General features: G+C 38.8%; 1 protein-coding gene across 1 annotated transcript in view; it reads right to left on the reverse strand.

The window, feature by feature from the left end:
* Nucleotides 1–18340, reverse strand: part of lancl2 (LanC lantibiotic synthetase component C-like 2 (bacterial)) — a 47184-nt gene extending 28844 nt beyond the window's left edge. Inside the window, exons 1-4 of the mRNA XM_060869650.1 lie at nucleotides 18123–18340; nucleotides 17444–17767; nucleotides 1251–1368; nucleotides 896–1103 (exon numbers count right to left, since the gene is read on the reverse strand). Of these exons, the coding sequence (XP_060725633.1) occupies nucleotides 896–1103; nucleotides 1251–1368; nucleotides 17444–17611 (494 nt within the window). The 5' untranslated portion in view covers nucleotides 17612–17767; nucleotides 18123–18340. The remainder of the gene's footprint in view (nucleotides 1–895; nucleotides 1104–1250; nucleotides 1369–17443; nucleotides 17768–18122) is intronic.
* Nucleotides 18341–20044: the final 1704 nt, after the last annotated feature.

A 20044-nucleotide genomic window follows, 5' to 3' on the forward strand; every position in this document is an offset into this window, starting at 1 on the left:
ACCACAAACATTCCCATTTAAGGGAAGTCAACGAGGCAATTTAGCACCAAATTACCTTCTGGAATGTTTTTGGGTGAGGAGGAAATGCTACCCTTTGCATTACTGTAGCACCCCTTTACAAGACTTTTTACTGACGACTTCTGATTTTGTAAAGTTTCTGCTCTCAACCAGCAGCAACAAACACCACAGTCTGCACCAGTTCACAGTGTTCGCCAGTAGAAACTGGGTATTCAATCTTTTAAACGTTTGCATCTACAATGGACACAGAGCTGTTGTTTAAACTGTAAAGCTCATGGCATTTTCAAAGCAGGAGCATATTTGTCTAAAGCCCTATTCGGACGGGATTAGTTTTACGTGGGGACATGGAGTAATGCAATTTTACCTCAGGACGTCTGTAATATAAATTGGCCAATTCGCACAGGACAAGACATCTCAGTAAAACTAGCAGAAGTGGGAGGGGTAACTCCCTTTATGCACCACAGTAACCTCCTTGTCGTCATGTGCGTATGACGTTGCTTCCTGTTATCACGTGTGCAAACAGAAAACATGGCGCCTCTATGCTTGCAAAACGGGAAATGACGGAATTTTACCATACATATTTACAGCGGGTCTATTCGGACGGGATTAGTATTACCTGAGGTAATTTTTCCGGACCTTTTTACAGAAGGTAAAAGTCGCCGTGATCTTTACTGACATTGTCCGTAATGATTACCGAGATGACACATTCGGACGGGACTAAAATCACTGAGAAGCTCTGGTAATAATTACTTTACCCCCACGTAAAACTAATCCCATCCGAATAGGGCTTAAGACAGCGACAAACAGAGTCACAAGGAAAAAAAATTGATTCAGAGACAAGAATGTAGGATTTAAAAAAAAGGAATTAGTATCATACTTGCTGAGGCACTCCTTTGAGTCAGCCTGGTTCTTTAGTCTATGGTGGACGACGGCAGCGACGGCCAACGGTCCAGCGTCACCACACAGAAAAGTGACTTTCCGGCCATTCAGGTTACGCAGCGCACGCTTGACATAATCCAGAGAGCGCTGCAGGTAAGAGGAATCACCACTCACACGATGCAGCTGCAGATACAGCAAGGCGATTCCTGCAACACATCAATGACTGCTTTAAAATAACATGCCACCTGATCACTAAAGCAGAGTCGCATAGTAACTTCCTGTAAAAAAATTATTTTATTCATGCAAGACTGACTGGAATTAAGGAGGTATGGAGACCAGCAGAGGACCCTCACCTGTCCAGCCGGTGTAGGTGGAGAAGTCATGCGGGTCTGCAGTCTTAAGTCCCTCTTCCATCTGCTGGAGTAGATCTTTGATCTTATTCTGGACTTTCTTCTGGAAGGCCTCTGTGATCTGTTTGTTAATTGTGAGAAACAAAAAGTCCAAATTTTGATGTCTTGCATTTATAAATCTCTCATTTTTATCTGTGGTTGACACGGACACTAGCGCTGGGGATGTAGTAGCATAGTGGTTAAGATGTTAGACTACTGGTCAATAGGTTGAGCAAGGACCCAAACCCTCAATCAGTTGCATAAGAAAAAAAATTAAAGAATTGCATAAAATTAAATAAAAAAATAAAAAAATTTCACTCTGGATAAAGGTGTCTGCAAAATGCTGTAAATGTAAAACAAACTGAGTATATGCCCTGGGACAAATAAATGCAATACTTATACCACAGAAATGTTAAATTAATCTTCTCTAACAGCAGCTCTGACATTTCTGGCTGCAAGGCAAATCAGTTTTATATTAATATGCGATCATGTCTCTACCAACACCTTACGCTGTAGAAACATATGGCAGACTCCCCATATACCCTAAACCTAATAATAAATGTGCTATTATTTAGGCAAAATCCAATACATCATATTCCCTTAAGCAGACATTTATTTAACATTTATGAAAGAAATCTTGAGTGTCAGCACTTGCTAAAAGGTCGATTATGTTGTATTTTTGGAGAGCGGCTGAGGGCTGTGAGGATTCTTCGACTAGACGTGACTGGCTGCTAACTTTTCTTATTGAGGCTGCACACCTTAGCCGTTTGCATTACACAAATAAAAGAATTAATCATTTTATCCTTACAGACATCCTTACATCCCTGTCAGACATCGTATTGGATTTAGCAATGCTCTGGAAAGCAATAAATGCAAAAACTCCAGACTGCATTAGTGTGATAAGTAGAAGACCCAGCAATGAGCTGTGTGGGACTTCAGGGAAAAAACAGAATTTGGGAGAACTATTACCTTAAAGGCATCATATATAAAACCCTCACAATATTTCAACAAAGCAAACTAACCTATTACAGTTTAGTATTAAGACCACTGGACCTCAACCTTGGGGTTAAAGGAGATTTGTACAAACAGCTGTTTATATAGAAACACAGTGATATGTGGGATGTGTGTAATATTTATTTCAACCGTTAGTTTATTATTATTAAAATTCCAATAGTCTTCATTTAGTTTGGCGCTCCATTGCATGAAGTGCACTCTGAGGTAATCTTAGAAGAACATGAGCAATATTTTAGATTTTTTAGAAGTTCAACTATTGGATAAAATCATAAAAAATATTCAACTAGCACAGAGCACAAGTATTCTAAGCCCAGAAAATGGAGTCTGTGATCAAAACGGGTTGAGAACCCCTGCCTTAGACCTACAATGTTCTGGCTCCAATTCTATGTCCTCAAACAGTCAAGAAATCTTTTTCCTTACAATTCTCATCCAAAACCTTCCACATCAAAAAAAATTCTTTGCGGTCGGAATAACGGAAAGAGGTGTTCCTGGCCGACACTGGTACAGATCAGGACGCTTACTGCTGGCTCGGATACAAAGAAAGCATTTAGTTGCAGAGAAAAGAGGCTCAGATGCTGTTGATCGTAATCACAAAGGGATGTTCATAGCTAGCGCAGAACTGCTCATCAGCTCGTCTCATGCACATGACGGGAGAGAAGTTATTAAGACCTGTCGGCAGGTTTAGTGTCTCAGACGCAGAGGCAGAAGTGAACCGAGTCTTCTGGCAGTTCATTTGCAGCAGTGCTGTCTGTGAGATGAATGCTAATAAAAGATCTGCAACACACTTCCCTTAACAAAGCAGCACTGTAGCTGCCTGCTGTCCCAGATGGTAGTAGGAAGTGTAAGAACAGACTTGCTTGATGAAAGTTACAAGGTCAAAAACGAGCATGGAACATCCCAGTATGTTAAAAGTTACAACAAAGGAATAAAAAATATGAATTGTCAATCTTTAATATATTCGGGACATAATAAATTTAACACTTTGGGATATGTCGTTATTGAAAAACAGTCGACTTCAGAGAAGGGCTGGGCGATATGGCCTAAAATAAAAATCGCAGATTTTCTCACAAAAAATCCGATTTACAATTTAAATCGATTTTCCCCCTCCTACTGAAAAATCAATCTGCAGATTGCAAAGAAATTGTTCAAAACAAGTTTTAACTTTATTTTGTTTTGATTTTCCCTTCTGGGATTCTGATAACCCCTTAAAGTGCAAATTAAAGTGCAATCAAAACAAAAAGGCAAAATGACAAGATGGAACTTCAGAAAAATATTTGCAGCTTGGTAGCACATACCTGGGGTCCAAAACTTTCAGCATGTGAATAAACCCCGGCTTTTCCACAGTATATATTGGCACCATATCTTTAGCAATATACATTGCAACTGCATCCGTGATCGCTTTCCAACGGGCCCCCTTCTTATCATACTGGATACAGTTTGTAAATGTTTCTAAGACGGTAGGTTGTTCTTTGGCAGTATGCTTGTGCTGCTGTGGTCTTTTTTATTTCGCAGGGTGCAACATATCTCCCACTCAACAGCAAGCCTCTGTTAAGGTGCTACAGTAAATTAGTCATACTGCTACCTTTGTTAGAAATAGGGTTGCAAAGGGGCGGAAAGTATCCGGTAAATTCCCGGTAAATCTCCGGAAACTTTCCACGAGAACTTAATCTGGGAAATTTTGGGAATATTCCAAATTGGAAACTTTACGGGAATTTATGGGAATTATTTGGAAATATAAGGAAATGTATATAAACTATATCATGCACAAACATAAATAAACATTTTGATTGGTCATAAGCATTTTTAAAAATGACATCTTGACTGATTTAATTGCAAGTAGAACTTTATAAGCATAATATTGCTGTATGATTGCTGTAAAATGAAAGCATCCCCCACCCTTGCACTTCTAAATATTGCTCTATGATTGCTGTAAAATGAAAGCATCCCCCACCCTTGCACTTCTAAATATTGCTCTATGATTGCTGTAAAATGAAAGCATCCCCCACCCTTGCACTTCTAAAAAAGTCCCAATCAAAATGTAAAATGAAGCATTTGTTCTCAAGCTTATTAGGTCTCTGCTTCTGTGGTAGTCAAGGCCTGGAAAATGGAGGTGAATCCCCCCTTAAGTGATATATGGAGGATGTTTTTTTTAATTTCAGGGGGGAGTGAGTGTGTGAGGGGGGGTCATCAAATTATCTGTGCATGTGGTAACACTCCTAATTTACTGCTTATTAAGAGTTAGTAAGGTAGTTATTAAGTTTAGGTATTGGGTACAATTAAGAATGTAGAATAAGGTAATGCAAAATAAGGCATTAATATGTGCTTAATAAGTACTAATAAATAGCCAATATTCTATTAATATTCATGATAATAAGCAACAAGTTAAGTGACCCTAAAATAAAGTGTTACCTTGCATGTTATGGAAGAATGCAAGCACATGCAGGGAGTTTGGCCTCAATGGCCCTCCAGTAAGCAGTGTGCTATGTGCAAGTGACCGAGGAATGCAGGGTACAAATTCAACTTAAATTGAATTAAATCTTGTTGTTTTAAACAAAATTATGCTGCAAGATTTTTTTTTAACTACATTTAAGTTCCTTGTTATAGGCAACTCTGAATTTTTTTAAAATTCCCAATTTATTCCCATATATTCCCGTTAATTCCCATATATTCCCGTTAATTCCCATGGAAAGTTTCCAGCCTTGAAAATTCCTGGAATTTTGCAACCCTAGTTAGAAACAGACTTTAAACACACTTTGCAGTGAGGTGTCGTTTGTTCTACGTCTGACGCCGCAAAACCGAACCAATTCCATATGACAGATGACACTGAGCCTTTCTTGGGAACGAGTTCTTCCCTGCTCGCTGCCATGTTGTTTGTGTATCTCTATGGCAAATGCACGGGGGGAGGGCTGAGCCCATTCGAAACTACGGGACCCCAGAGGGAAGCGTCAGCAGATGTTAGAGAGAAAACCGATTTTCATTCTAACAAGTCGATGTAAACTACACATTCGAGTAAATCGATAAAATCGATTTATCGCCCAGCCCTACTTCAGGGTAACGGTAAGCTCGCTTCACATCAAACCACATCAATAATCAACACCCTGTTAGTTATTTCCCAAGAACTGAATGACCTTAAGTGTTGGATTATAGTTATACATGAAACTACTGCATTAGACAATATTGTTTTGAAAATCAGAACAAAAGTAACACCGATTATTTTGCTGTTCATACTGTGTATCACAATATTTCCCTTTAATAATAAAAATTCATTAAAAAGGTACAGCACTACTTCTTTTTCTTCTTCTGCTTCATAAACAGCACCAAGTTTGTGAGTGAGTCACAGGTTCCCACTCACAAACTTGGTGCTGTTTATGAAGACGAATTCTTTTTCCAAACCCAAAGCACCGGCTCTGGACCAGGAAAAGTGGTTCTTAAGTAGCACAAAAACATTGCTGGTCTAGACTTAAGAACCGCTTGCATCAGGGGCTGGGGCAGGGTTACTGTGACCAACAAGACAAAAGAGAACGTCGATAGAGCCATTTTTAAATCATTTTAAATCATCCGCCGCGTTTGGATGCTAATGTAGGTTCTCAAAGCCATGAGCATTAACACTAAAGCAACAAGATTGTGTTTGCCGCTGGTGCACAATCGTTGCTGTATAACGTTGTATACAGTGACCTAAGACTTGGCTCTGTGACGGCTCTCTAGCCCATGGAAAGGCAAACCGGTTCCTAGAAGGCTCGCCAGTGGAACCAACTGTGAACCAGCACTAGCTCTGAACCAGCACCTGGTTCTTTCTGGTGGAAAGTGGGACCCAAGTTTCCGAGCGGAACCTAAGCATGCTTCTCAAAGTATTAAGCTAATTAGAAGGAAGAGTTATGGCACGTGTCAAACACAAGGCCTGCCACCTCACTCCATTTGGAACTGCGTGAAAAAGTAATTCACTACTGCTTTTAACATTTACACACTTTTCAGAATTCCCACCGTATCCACAGCATAGCTATCAGAAGGGTGCATACTGTAAACCATTGGAGACACACTTACAGTTGACTGTGTCTGGAAACTGTGACAAATCAACAACACTGAAGCATTCGGGGCCCTAACAACCTGACTGTGTAACAGTTTCTTTCCTCAAGCCATCAGACTCCTCAATACCCAGAAGTAGACTGAACTGACACACAAACACACATATAGCCAATACACATCTATTTTGGCAGCACTACTAATATATACTGTTTATATGCCATTTTTGCATGGTATGGTCTGTGTGCACTGTCCTTGTCTTGCAGCGCTTGCACTAGGTGCATACTTGGAACTTTACATGGCTAAGATAACTTACTTTTTACTCTTAGTTCTATGCGGTTTTACGTAGATGTTGGTTTTATATACATGGTTGACAGAGGTGGGAGTAAGTCACATGTGCAAGTCACAAGTAAGTCTCAAGTCACTAAGGTCAAGTCAAAGTCAAGTCAAGTCTTTTTTAATATTTGTCAAGCAAGTCTCAAGTCTCAAATCTGCGACTTAAGTCTGAATCTCTGATGGTTGAAATTGCAATAAAAGCTTTTTGATTCTTGACGCTCTTGATTTGACTTGAACTGTATGTTCTGTTTGATGCAAAATGACACTAAAAAAAACTAAAAAAAGTCTAAACACCTGATGACACAGGTCTGTTATTTAAAGCACAATCTACCGTCAGGCTTTCCATGTTAATATTACCATGAAAAATATGAGATTTTAAAATGTTAACAGGATAAAATTAGACCTATTATTAAAAATGATGATCTACCTTTCTCACAATATAATGTAGTGAAAAGTCAGTGGCTTCATTTGTCATCATTACAAAATAAATGTAATAAATATTGGCTTATTTGTGATCAATTGTATTTATAGGTCTCATGTCAGGGATTCAGCACACGGTCTTATCCTTTTAAATCACTGGTTGTTGTGTTAGCTTTGTATGCCTTTGGATTCAACTCCTAAACACAAAGTATAAACGTGTGATAAAATTTAGAGGCGCAAGCCAAGAAAAAGTCAGAAAGCTGAATCGGTATGTTGGAAGTTGTTGGTATGTAGGAGACACGTCTCTTGACGTTGGAAGACTTTCAGCAGCCGAGCTAACAACAGAATCTGAGCTGTTTCTCACGACTTGGCAGCAGACATCTGCAGAGGCGTGATTGCGGTGTGCTGCAAGATAACTTGTGTCCTGTTCTCGAGAGATGAGAGACGTGATCATTACCCAAATTCCTGGGTGTTGATCTTGCTTCAATTTTTATCTGGCCTTGAGCAAGCTTTTAGATGTGCTTGACAGCTAGAGTATGTGTTTGTTTTCTTGAAATGTTCAACATTTTGTTAATTAATTTTAACTGTTATTATTTTGAGTGTTTGATGTGTGGTGTTATTCTTCACGGCATCAGGTACAGCAAACTGCACAGGAAATGGTGTTAAATCTCATCCAAGGAGCCGACATCATCCCTGCCATGAGGCCTCATGAGCAGTCAGAACATCCTTAACCTAATCCAAATGAATGCAAACTAGAGCAGCCTGTGTACAACTGATACAGTAATGATTACATGACGCCTGTCTGCATAAGCAAGAGTGTAATGCTGCAGAGAACATACTAACTACAGAAGATAAAAGACAGCATGCAGACACTTCCACACCTCCACAGAATGACCGAGAAAACAAACAGTGAAAAATGAGCAGACGGCGTGTGGGTTCAGCTCGTCTGAGACTAAAGCAAACATTTGCGTTACATACATCTAATTTTGCCTAAATGGGAATATAAAGACATACATTAAACCAACATTAAAACCAGAGAGAGGTGAAGTGAATAAAATTGATGATCTTATTACAATGGCACCAGTTAGAGGGTGAGAGATACTGTATGATTCAGCAAAAATCAAGTCAAAATAATTAGAGTGACTTTGGCCAGATTGTGATGGCTATGAAAATGGGCATGGAAGCCTTCACCACCACAGTGGAATTCTTTTCTTCACATATCCCAGCTGAGAAGGTGGGGGTCGGAGAGCAGGGGAAGCTATAATACATCACCTTTGGAGCAGAGAGGGTTAAGGGCCTTGCTCAAGGGCCCAAAAGTGACAGCGCTGGGCCTTGAACCCCAATCAACAACACAGAGCCTTAACCACTCGAGCCACCATTAGACGATTAGGCAACTGGGTCAGAGCATCTCCAAAACAGCAGGTCTTGTGGGGTTGTACCTGGTGGTTAGTACCTAGTAAAAGTTCTCCAAGGAGTAACAAATGGTGAACTGGTGACACGGTCTTCAGCCAAGGCTCACTGCTGCATGTGGAGTGCAATCCCACAGAAGAGCTAATGTAGTACATCACCACTTGCTGCATATAGGGCTGTATAACTGCAGACCAGTCAGAGTGACCAAACTGAAACCCTGTCCAGAACTGGACCATGACGCATCGGACAAAGGTGGCCTGTTCAGATGAATCAGGTGTACTTTTATATCATGTGGACAGCCAGGAGCATGTACGTCACTTACCCGGGGAAGGGATGGCACCAGAAGTCAGCGGTGAACTTGTGATGCTCTGGGCAATATTTTGGTGGGAAACCTTGGATTCTGGCATTCGTGCGGATGTTACTGTGGCATGTACCACCTTCCTAAACACTGCTGCTGAGGGAGTGCAGTAGCCTTTGTTCAACAATGGTGTTGACACAACCTCCGAATTCCTCTTAAAGCATCTGTGGGATGTGCTGGACAAACAAATCTGACCCACAGACACCCCACCTTACACCTTACAGGACATAACGGATGGACATCTTGCTGCCAGAAACGACAGCACACCTTCAGAGCCATTTTTGGAGGCACAACAGGGACCTAGACAATTAGGCAGTTTTTTTAATGTTATGGTTGATTGACAGCCATCACCACTAGTATTTTTGGGACAGAAACGCACATAATGGCAGCAGAGACAAAATCAAAAGCTCTGCATTTACCTTTTTGTCCTGGTTGTAAACAGCTGAACACGTCAAGAAGTCACCCAAGCTCCAAAGTAAATAACGTTTCTGACGTAGGATTTTGTTCATCACTATGGTCTGTCTCAGAAACGGTATTTGTTTTGGGAAAACAAAAAAAAATGGTTTTAAACATATGGGGTTTGTGGACTCTAAAGACAGAAATGGATGACATACAGTACCAGAGCAAATATTAACTGACAAGACGTGAAGACAAAACAATTCAGGATCGCGTAATGGACGTATAGTGAATGAACGTATAGTGAATTGTGTAACAATCGTGGCAATGGAATGGGACGACTAGAGCTGTAATGGGATATGGAGGCCTAGTTGTTATGATTTCCCATGAAAAGGTTGAAAGTTCGAATCCCAGGTCCACTAAGCTGCCCCTGCTGGGCCCCTGAGCAAGGCTCTTAACTCTCAATTGCTCAGATGTAAAAAAATAAATTGTAAAAAAAAAAAAAAAAAAAAAAGAAGATAAAATGTAAGTCGCTCTGGATAAGGGCGTCTGCCAAAATACCTTAAACTTAAATCCAATTAGTAAATTTATTAAATTATGAAAAATTATACACATGGAATTTTAGGTTTGAACATTTAAAATAAAATTAAAATATAACTCAGGCCATCCTTAAAAATATTTTGGTTTGCAGTTTTTTGGTAGGTAGGTCTATTTTTTTTTTTTCAAGTTTCAATGTATAAAAAAAAGTACAATTTTGGTGATGGTGATTGCGTAGGTATGACTTTAAACAAATTAGCATATCGTGACATCCACTGCCTGGGTCTTCAACCCGTGCCTTCGGGCACATCATTGCAGACTTTATTTTGATGCTATGCACAGTTTTTCCAGATCTTCGTGCCAAGTTAAAGCGGTGTCGAGCTGTTTTAATGAATTTTTTAGATGTATTATGGTGCCCGAACCCGTTAATATTATTTTATTGCTTTTGTATTAGTTGTGTGAAGAATAAAAAAAAAAAATGGTCGATCTTAACGCAAATTTACAACCGGCAAGTCGGTCGGACTTAAAGCAAAAAAGGAAGAAAAAAAATTGAGTCGGTCCTAAATTGACAGGGTCGGTCGGGTTACAGCAAACAAGAATATTTTTAAGGATGGCCTCATTAAAAAGTGTTATAATGCAACATGTTATAATGATTTGTTTGTTTGTTTTTTTCCTGGGGCTTACAATAGTGACTCTGTTGGCTTACAGAAGCTTACGATACTGACTCTGTAGGAGGCAGCAGAACTGCTGATAGTTGTGTGCTGATAGCACACAAAACTGGTTTAAGATTAAAGACAGTTTCAAAAAAAATACAAAACAGACCAAGTGATTTTATTTCCTTGCAGAACGAAGCAAAAAAAGGCAGAGCAGTCACGATGAATCCAAAAAAAAAAGTCTGTCATTTTGCACAGAGTGAAAATGAAACATCATAAAATCTTCCCACGTATCACGTGTATTTCAGACAGAACTCTGAGAAAATAGCAGCTACAAAAGTAGACAATTAAACTCATAGGTTCACTATAAAAAGTAAAAACGCAGTACAGTACAGTACTGTAGGTAATCATAAGATTAAAAACAACATATGCATCATGTTCCAATTTCATAGCTTTCTGTTTTTCTTGATTATATGTGTTAGCAATTTCACAGTTTTATAAGCCTGGTTAAGTGCAAGTCAATTCACTGTGAAGCAATTTACGTTTTAAAGAAATATTGAAAAAAAAATGTATTCAGAAATCTGTAATTCAGATTTCAGAGAATATATTATGCATAGTTTACATAAAAATCCATTTCTTATAATATGTTTACATTTATACCATTTGGCAGATATCCTTATCCAAAGTGGTTTACATTAATCTCTTTTATGCATCTGCAGGTGAGGGTTAACTGACAACCTTCTGCTCAGCAGTCCAACATCTTAAAGAACATGATTAAGACATGAGGTAGAACAGTGCAGAAGTGATACAGTGGAGACAAAATGCCACTGACCTGGGTTTGCTCAGTTAAGGGGAAAGCACCAAGTTTGGTTTTCTTCAGGGTTTTGATGGATCATGATGGATGGATGGATGGATGGATGGATCAGGATGGATGAATGGATGGATCAAGATGGATCAGGATGAATGGATCAGGATGGATCACGATGGATGGATGAATCATGATGGATGGATAAATCATGATGGATGGATGAATCATGATGGATGGATGAATCATGATGGATGGATGAATCATGATGGATGGATAAATCATGATGGATGGATGAATCATGATGGATGGATGAATCATGATGGATGGATGAATCATGATGGATGGATCATGATGGATGGATGACAACACATTGCAAGACTATAACTCGGTTCATTCACGTGGATGTACGCATTTCAATCCTCTAAGGTTTTCTTGCCTCTAAGTGTTCTCTGCTTGTTAAGTCTTATCTTAAACTTACAGCTAACTGTATGGTTATTGTTCTTTTAATACCTTGCCAGCATCAATGGTTATTTTCACGGAATGAAAGAGAGATCTTTTAGTATTACAACAATAGAAAATAGAAACAATAGAAAGGTCCTTCACTTTAATACTCAGTAAGGATTTTCCTTGGTGAGACATTTTGACTCATAAATACTTATTTTCTGAGTAAAAGCTTTGTAGCATCATAATGAGCATAAAGGTCTATTAATATGCGTTTCTTAAGGGTAGTAAAAAAAAAACAAAGAGAGAGATTTGAATGTTGCTTTTGTTTTATGCAATGTCTTAATTTAATCAAATCAAATCAAATCTTTAATCAATCTGTCTGTGCTTTTGCTTGATAACTCGCCAGACTGAACTGACAATTAAATCAATTATAAATGAACTACTAGTTCTTCACATCTGAGGAAATACAATAGCTCTAGGTCTAATAAGACAAAACAAGGCTGGATGAATAATGAATGAATGTCCAATTAGGGCAAAATGAAAGGCTTTTACTGTGCAAAGGATCTGTAAGATGTTTCTCCCCGGTGCAGCTACACTCCAGGGGCAATCACAAAACAAGCCGGCTTTTGGGGGCTTTTACTGACAGCAGAATAAGCTGTTACTGTTCATCCATACACCAAGATGCAATCAATAGTGGATTTTGATTTGAACGTCACTCACAGACCTTTTCCTGCATCTCACTAACAAACGTGAGTTGTTTCCTGCCCACTGAGTGCTTCATACAAACATTTAAAGATGTATTTCTAAGAACCATTTTTACAGACAAGCTAGGAATTGCTCAGAAAAGCTCAAAAGTTTGTTTTCATGCCTATGGAACTATGTACACATCAGTCCTTCCAGGATATCGAAATGATTTTGATTGTTCTTGCCAAAAATGCTTGATTTTGCAGCAGCTTATTTTTTTTCCCTACTTAAAAAAAAGAAAACCACATAAATTATCAAAATTGCAAGCACACAATTCTTCTTTTAAACTCCTCTCAGTGAAAAAGGACTATTGAGCGCACCTGAATATAAAGCCGCACCCACTGAATTTTTAAAAAATTATTATTTTGAACATAAATAAGCCGCACATGTCTATAAGCCGCAGGTACCTACAGGTACACTGAAACAAATTAACTTTACCCAGGCTTTAACGAAACACGGCTTGTAACAAAAATAAATAGGTTTTAACGAAACACGGCTTGTAACAAAAAATAAAAAATTTGCAGTAAACAGTAGCCTACCAAGAAAGTCATTGGTCACTATCTTTCTCCTCCTGCGCACTGAAACCACTGAAGTCATCTCCTTCGGTGTCTGAGTTAAAAGTAGGGGCTCCGATGTTTAAGAAATGCTTCAGAAAACTGAGTAGGACCCGTGTTAATATAGGATCAGCTTTCCAGCGCTGGAGAGAACTGAAGGAGCGGGAAGTTGGCCGCATATTCACAGATTGGAGTTTCCCGAGTCAATAACTCCTGAGCTAAACGCTGTTACTACACAAATAACACCTCTTTTCTATCGTAGTAATGTAGAGAGGCAGCTACAACTGCGTTTTGTGTAGTAACAGTGTTTAGCTCAGGAGTTATTGACTCAGGAAACTCGAATCTGTGAATATGCGGCCAACTTCCTGCTCCTTCAGTTCTCTCCAGCGCTGGAAAGCTGATCCTATATTAACACGGTCCTACTTCTTGCCTTATCGTAAGCCTTTCTTCGCTTTCTTTCTTTGTTTTTATCCTCCATGTCGATGTTAAAACCGCTTAGTGCAAATGTCACACATGCGCACTGAACACTCTCTCTGCCGCATATTGACAAGCCCCGCCCCTTTCTACTCATTGGCTACATGTTTGTTTTGATTTTTGTTTTGATTTTTAGGTTTATGGTCCCGACTCAGTTTTCTGAAAGCATTTTCCAAATATCGGAGAATCTGCCTTTATCCTGTTCGGCAATTTCATCGGTCTAATGAAAGCTTCATGCTGCCAAAAAACAGCACGTCACAGAATGTGTTTTTGTGAAAAAAAAAAAAAAATTTAAAGTTGGAAAAATATTTTAGATTTTAGCCATATATTAGCCGCGTCATTGTTTAAGCCGCAAGGTTCAAAGCGTAGGAAAAAAGTTGCGGCTTATAGACCGGAAAATACGGTAATGATCTACTATGAAAGCTGTACTGATGTGACACCACACAACACGTTACAAGACACGTCACTGTCATTTTTTTTAATTCAAAGTTGTATGTTCCTCTAAATATCGTCGAGTTTGTTTAATTTTGTGTTCTGTTATTGCAAAGTGGTGAAAACCTGGAGATCGTGCTACACATAAATGAAGATTCATTCAAGCTACTTTCAACATACTACAGTTTGTGGCCTGAAAAATGCCACGAAGTAAATCAGATGCTCTGTGTCCTGTCTGAAGCTGAGACTAGGGCAGCTAAAAATGGCAAAAAGGTGACATTTTTGGGTAAACCTCTTTACACAACTGACATACATAGTCTGACTTCATAAAAAGGTGATTTATTCATTTAATGTAGACTTTAAAGAGGTAAAGACTTTCTTCAAGCACATATACTACAGGACAGTGCACACACACTGAGCTGTGTCTAAGTGGGACATCAGTTGGATAAATGAGCTTACTGAACAAGGCAAGTGCCAACAGAGGGCATCTGGGACGGTCGTTCGTGTAGAGACACTAAATCCTGCACAAACTGCCTCTAAACAGAAAGAAGCTGAAACCCAGCAAGCAGCTCTTTAAAATGCTCACAATTCAGATAGCACAATAGATTGCATTCGATTGTGATTGTGTGTTAATAAATGGGTTTTTATTGGCCATCTAAATTAAGTATACAAATCCCTTATCCAAAAGCTTAGCAGAAATAAATGTACATTTGAACCAGTGCATCATCATAAAAAGGCTCACCAGCCTTTTTATTAGGTACACCATTCTGTGTTGGGCAGTGGGGGATCAAGGCGATGGAGGTTTAAGCCTCAGCACCACCAAGCTGCCACTGTTGGGCCATTAAGTAAGGCCCTCAACCCTCTCTGCTCAAGAGGTGCTGTATTATGGCTCATACACACCCTTCTGTGTCAAGTCTAAGGACTGTTGTGCATGAAATCTCAGGAAATCATCAGGTTCTGAAACTCAAAACAGCCCATTTGGCACCAACGACCTTGTCACAGTCAAGTCACTAAAATCCTATTTTATTCTCTATTCAGATGTTTATTCTTGCTCACGACCTGTATGTGCATAACTATATAGACGGAGCAGCCTTCAGGTTAAAACTCAACCCCATTGAACACAGAAGACCTCCTCACCATCCCACCATCAGTGTCTGATCTCACTAATAATCACTAATCTCCACATCAGTGTCTGATCTCACTAATAATGGTGAATAGTGAGAAATAGTGGTGAAAAATCACAACTGACCCTTCACACCCTGAACACAACCTTTTCAGGTCCTCCCTTCTGGCAGGCGCTACAGAACTTTGCTTACTAAAACTGCCAGACAGGAACAGTTTCTTTCTCCAGGCAATCACCCTGATTAACAACTCACCATAATTATATTCCCCGCTTCATAGCATAAGTACTGCCTTATCAGAACTGTCAGTCATCACATCATCTGTGTATGTTATACACACTACCGCTGCTGCATATTGTACAAAAAGCATAATATTGCACAATAATAATAATAATAATAATAATAATAATAATAATAATAAATACATTTTATTTAAAGGCTCCTTTCAGGGCACTCAAGGACACCGTACAATTGAGTTATGAGTTATTATTGTTATTTGCACTTCTCACACTATGTACATAACTGATCAGTCAAATATTCTGTATTCATATTTAATACTCATAATATGTATTGTATCACATCTGCATTGTCTTGTATAGTCTGTATTATCTTGTATAGTATAGTGTTATTTATGTCTGTACTTTTGAGAGTCACAAACAGCTGGAACCAAATTCCTTGTGTGTGTCAACACACTTGGCCAATAAACCTGATTCTGATACTGATAATCACTAATCCCCAACGTCAGTGCCTGATCTCACTAATGCTCACTAATCCCCAATGTCAGTGCCTGATCTCACTAATGCTCACTAATCCCCAACGTCAGTGCCTGATCTCACTAATGCTCACTAATCCCCAACGTCAGTGCCCAATCTCTCTAATGCTCACTAATCCCCAACGTCAGTGTACGATCTCACTAATGCTCACTAATCCCCAGCGTCAGTGTCCAATCTCACTAATGCTCACTAATCCCCAACGTCAGTGTGCAATCTCTCTAATGCTCACTAATCCCCAACGTCAGTGTACGATCTCACTAATGCTCACTAATCCCCAGCATCAGTGTCCAATCTCACTAATGCTCACTAATCCCCAACGTCAGTGTCCGATCTCACTAATGCTCACTAATCCCCAACGTCAGTGTCCGATCTCACTAATGCTCACTAATCCCCAACATCAGTGTACGAGCTCACTAATGCTCACTAATCCCCAGCGGCAGTGTCCAATCTCACTAATGCTCACTAATCCCCAACGTCAGTGTCCGATCTCACTAATGCTCACTAATCCCCAGCGTCAGTGTCCGATCTCACTAATCCCCAACGTCAGTGTCCGATCTCACTATTGATCACTATTCCCCTAACGTCAGTGTCTGAACTCACTAATCCCCAACATCAGTGTCTGATCTCACCAATGCTCAATAATCCCCAACGTCAGTGTCTAATCGCACTAATGCTCAATAATCCCCAACATCAGTGTCTGATCTCACTAATGCTCACTAATCCCCAACATCAGTGTCTGATCTCACTAATGCTCACTAATCCCCAATGTCAGTGTCTGATCTCACTAATCCCCAACGTCAGTGTCTGATCTCACTAATCCCCAACATCAGTGTCTGATCTCACTAATCCCCAACATCAGTGTCTGATCTCACTAATGCTCACTAAACCCCAACGTCAGTGTCTGATCTCACTAATGCTCACTAATCCCCAACATCAGTGTCTGATCTCACTAATGCTCACTAATCCCCAACATCAGTGTCTGATCTCACTAATCCCCAACGTCAGTGTCTGATCTCACTAATGCTCACTAATCCCCAACATCAGTGTCTGATCTCACTAATGCTCACTAATCCCCAACGTCAGTGTCTGATCTCACTAATGCTCACTAATCCCCAACGTCAGTGTCTGATCTCACTAATGCTCACTAATCCCCAACGTCAGTGTCTGATCTCACTAATGATCACTAATCCCCACAGCCACCTTCTCTGAAGAGTTGAGCCTATTAGAGCAGCAACACGGGACTAAACCTGGAATGTGATATTCAACAAGAACACATAAGTGTGATGATCAGGTGTGCACATACTTTTGGTCACATAGATCAGAAGTGAATAATAATTACAGTATATAGTGTAAACATGTGAATAGTTAAACGCTTCGGAGTCATTACTAGTTGTTACAGGTATATAAATAAGTCATAAAAAGCAAGCTATGCTAAAGAGCTAAAGACAGTTATGAAAGTATCAATAGAAACTTATATTAAAGTATTAAACCAGATACTTTATGCTAATATGTATTGGGGTCGTTCAATTACATCCCTACATTATATTGTAGGTGTTGCACTGATACAGACACCACAAAGCCTTTTAGACCCAAACCTTAACTAGCTTCATGCTAGCAGAAGAACATCATCTCTTAAACTCTTCTAAAATACAGCATGACTTACCTTTCCATTCGGATCAAAAGTGTCTCCGGTGCTGCTATTAGCTGCTGTGTGTGAAGAAGAGAGGACTCCATGGTCCCAGTCTGGGAAAGGATTAGGAAACGAACGCTCCTCCATCTCAGACTCGGAACCTGTCACCAGCTTTAACCTCTTCGACATGCTGTCTCCCATTTCTACGGCGGCTCAACCAGGCCAAATTTATGGTCCGCTTGTGGTTAATAAAACGCGTTTTGTTTTCTAGATGACTTGGTGCAGATCTTCCTGCTGGGTGTTAATCCGCAGTGGTCAATGTCAAGAGTCAGTGCAAGGATGTGGATGAAAAAATCTCTGTCAGATTACAGTGGAAAAAGCAATTTAGGATTGTCCTACTGCTCCCCATTCATTCATAAGGTTACACTGAATACACCGAATTCAACAATAACGTGCTTCTTAATAAGAATAAGAATAGGAATAAGAATAAGAATGAGAATAAGAACAACAGTTAATGTCTAATGTTTTGTACTTAAGTAATTGAATGAAAGAACATGATGAAAGATCTGTGACGGTTTTTAATCCTAACAATAAATCAATGAATGTATATTTAAATATATATTCCTTTTTTAATTGTAAAAAAAAAACTTTCCTCAAAAGAGAACAGCTTGTTAATGCTGATAAACTAAACCGAAAGTAATATGTGTCTCACCGCTTTAGTGAAAAAGTGGCACATTTCCTGTTCAGCATGGCATCTTCAGTGATGACCGCAGAGACGCTCCGGTCCTTTATTATAGGGATTTTTAGTTTATTCTAAGAGAGAGAGAGAGAGAGAGAGAGAGAGAGAGAGAGAGAGAGAGAGAGATCCATCCACTATCCTCACAAAGCAGAGATCAGATCAGTTTAGAGACCCGCAGAATATGTGATAAATCCTCCATCCCAGAGCAAATCCACTAAATGTCCCTCTGTCATTTCCGGACCTGGACTTTTCCCTTCATACACAGTGATGAGGCTGCATCAGGACCGGGGAAAGCGGCGGCACGCGCACACTGTCACCGGCGGCGAGCACAAATCTCTAACAGATGGCGATCCCGGTTTGCTTCAGTCACCGGATTGTACAGCAAACAAATCCATAACACCCTCTCTCTCTCTCTCTCTCTCTCTCTCTCTCTCACTGTAGGTCCTGGTCTATTTCTCTCCTTCCTCATTGACAATTCATTTAATTTTTTTTTATAGGCAACACCAATAACAAACCAAAGGTTTACTGTTTAGATCAAATAAAATAACAACAACAACAACAATAATAACAACAACAACAATAATGATAATAATAATAATAACAATAACAACAACAACAACAACAACAATAATAATAATAATAATAATAATAATAATAATAATAATAATAATAATAATAATAATAATAATAATAAAAATAAATGAATAGAAAAATATGCAGCCTTATGTTAGTCACTCTCAGAAAAAATAGTACTAAGCTGTACACTTGCTTATTTCTAGAATGGTAACATGCAGCGAAAACCTTTGTAACTTTAGTCTGTAGTCATGGTAATGTGAATTTGGATAGAATACCTTCACAACTGGTCCTTAAGGGCCACTATGGTAATAACCCAATGTATATTATATATATATATATATATATATATATATATATATATATATATATATATATATATATATATATATATAATGTGAGTGTATGTGTATATATAAGCACACACATGTACATATTGTAAACAGATATCTAGTGATATATGTTCAGTATTCCTAACAATCTTTATTTGTTCCAACCTTTGAGTTTAGTTCTAGCATGGCTCTTTGTTTGTTTTTAATCATTTGGTGGCAATTTTACAATTTTACATTCAAAGGCATTAAATACATTAGATTAAATAATACATTAAGATTTTGCACATTACAATATTTATAGTCAAATATTTATGGTGAATATTTGTTTTGAATATATGTGTTATAAAAAGAAAAACTAAAATGAATTCAGTGTTGATTTACTCGCATAGATTTGTAGTTGATGTAGTGTTGTTTTAATAAACTCTACATATACTCCAGGAAGCTACTGTCATGTTTCGCTGACCTTCATAGATATTTTAGTTGATAGTTCCTTTTGCAGGCTTTAAAGCAATTAATGTGAAAAAAGAATAAAGTATCATACCATACTATTATACTGACTGAAACTCTTTTGATATTCAGATCACACATTTGCTGTGTGTCACAGATGCAACACAGTCTCCAGTTTAATCATACTCTAAGCTCCATTTCTGTTTGTGTAATGTCATTTCCATGTCCATGTCCATCTGAGTTTTCAATTTATTTTTCAACTAAATTTCCCTTACGTAAGTGTGTGTGCATGGATAGGTTCCACATCCACTATGAAATTAACCAGGATAAAGATAAAGCAGTTACAGAAGATAAATGAATTAACTATAATAAATTCTGTAAGAATTACAATAGCTGTCAGTTTCCCAAACTGGGAACAGGATTAAAATTTAATCACTGCTTTCATATATACCATATGTTTGGTTTAGGACTTTATGGAAAGCCTGGCCTCATCTTAAATTTGATTAAAATGTGCCAGTGAAATGAGATTATATTAAATAAATG

This window comes from Tachysurus vachellii, chromosome 5 (assembly GCF_030014155.1).
Source record: "Tachysurus vachellii isolate PV-2020 chromosome 5, HZAU_Pvac_v1, whole genome shotgun sequence".
Taxonomy (NCBI): domain Eukaryota; kingdom Metazoa; phylum Chordata; class Actinopteri; order Siluriformes; family Bagridae; genus Tachysurus; species Tachysurus vachellii.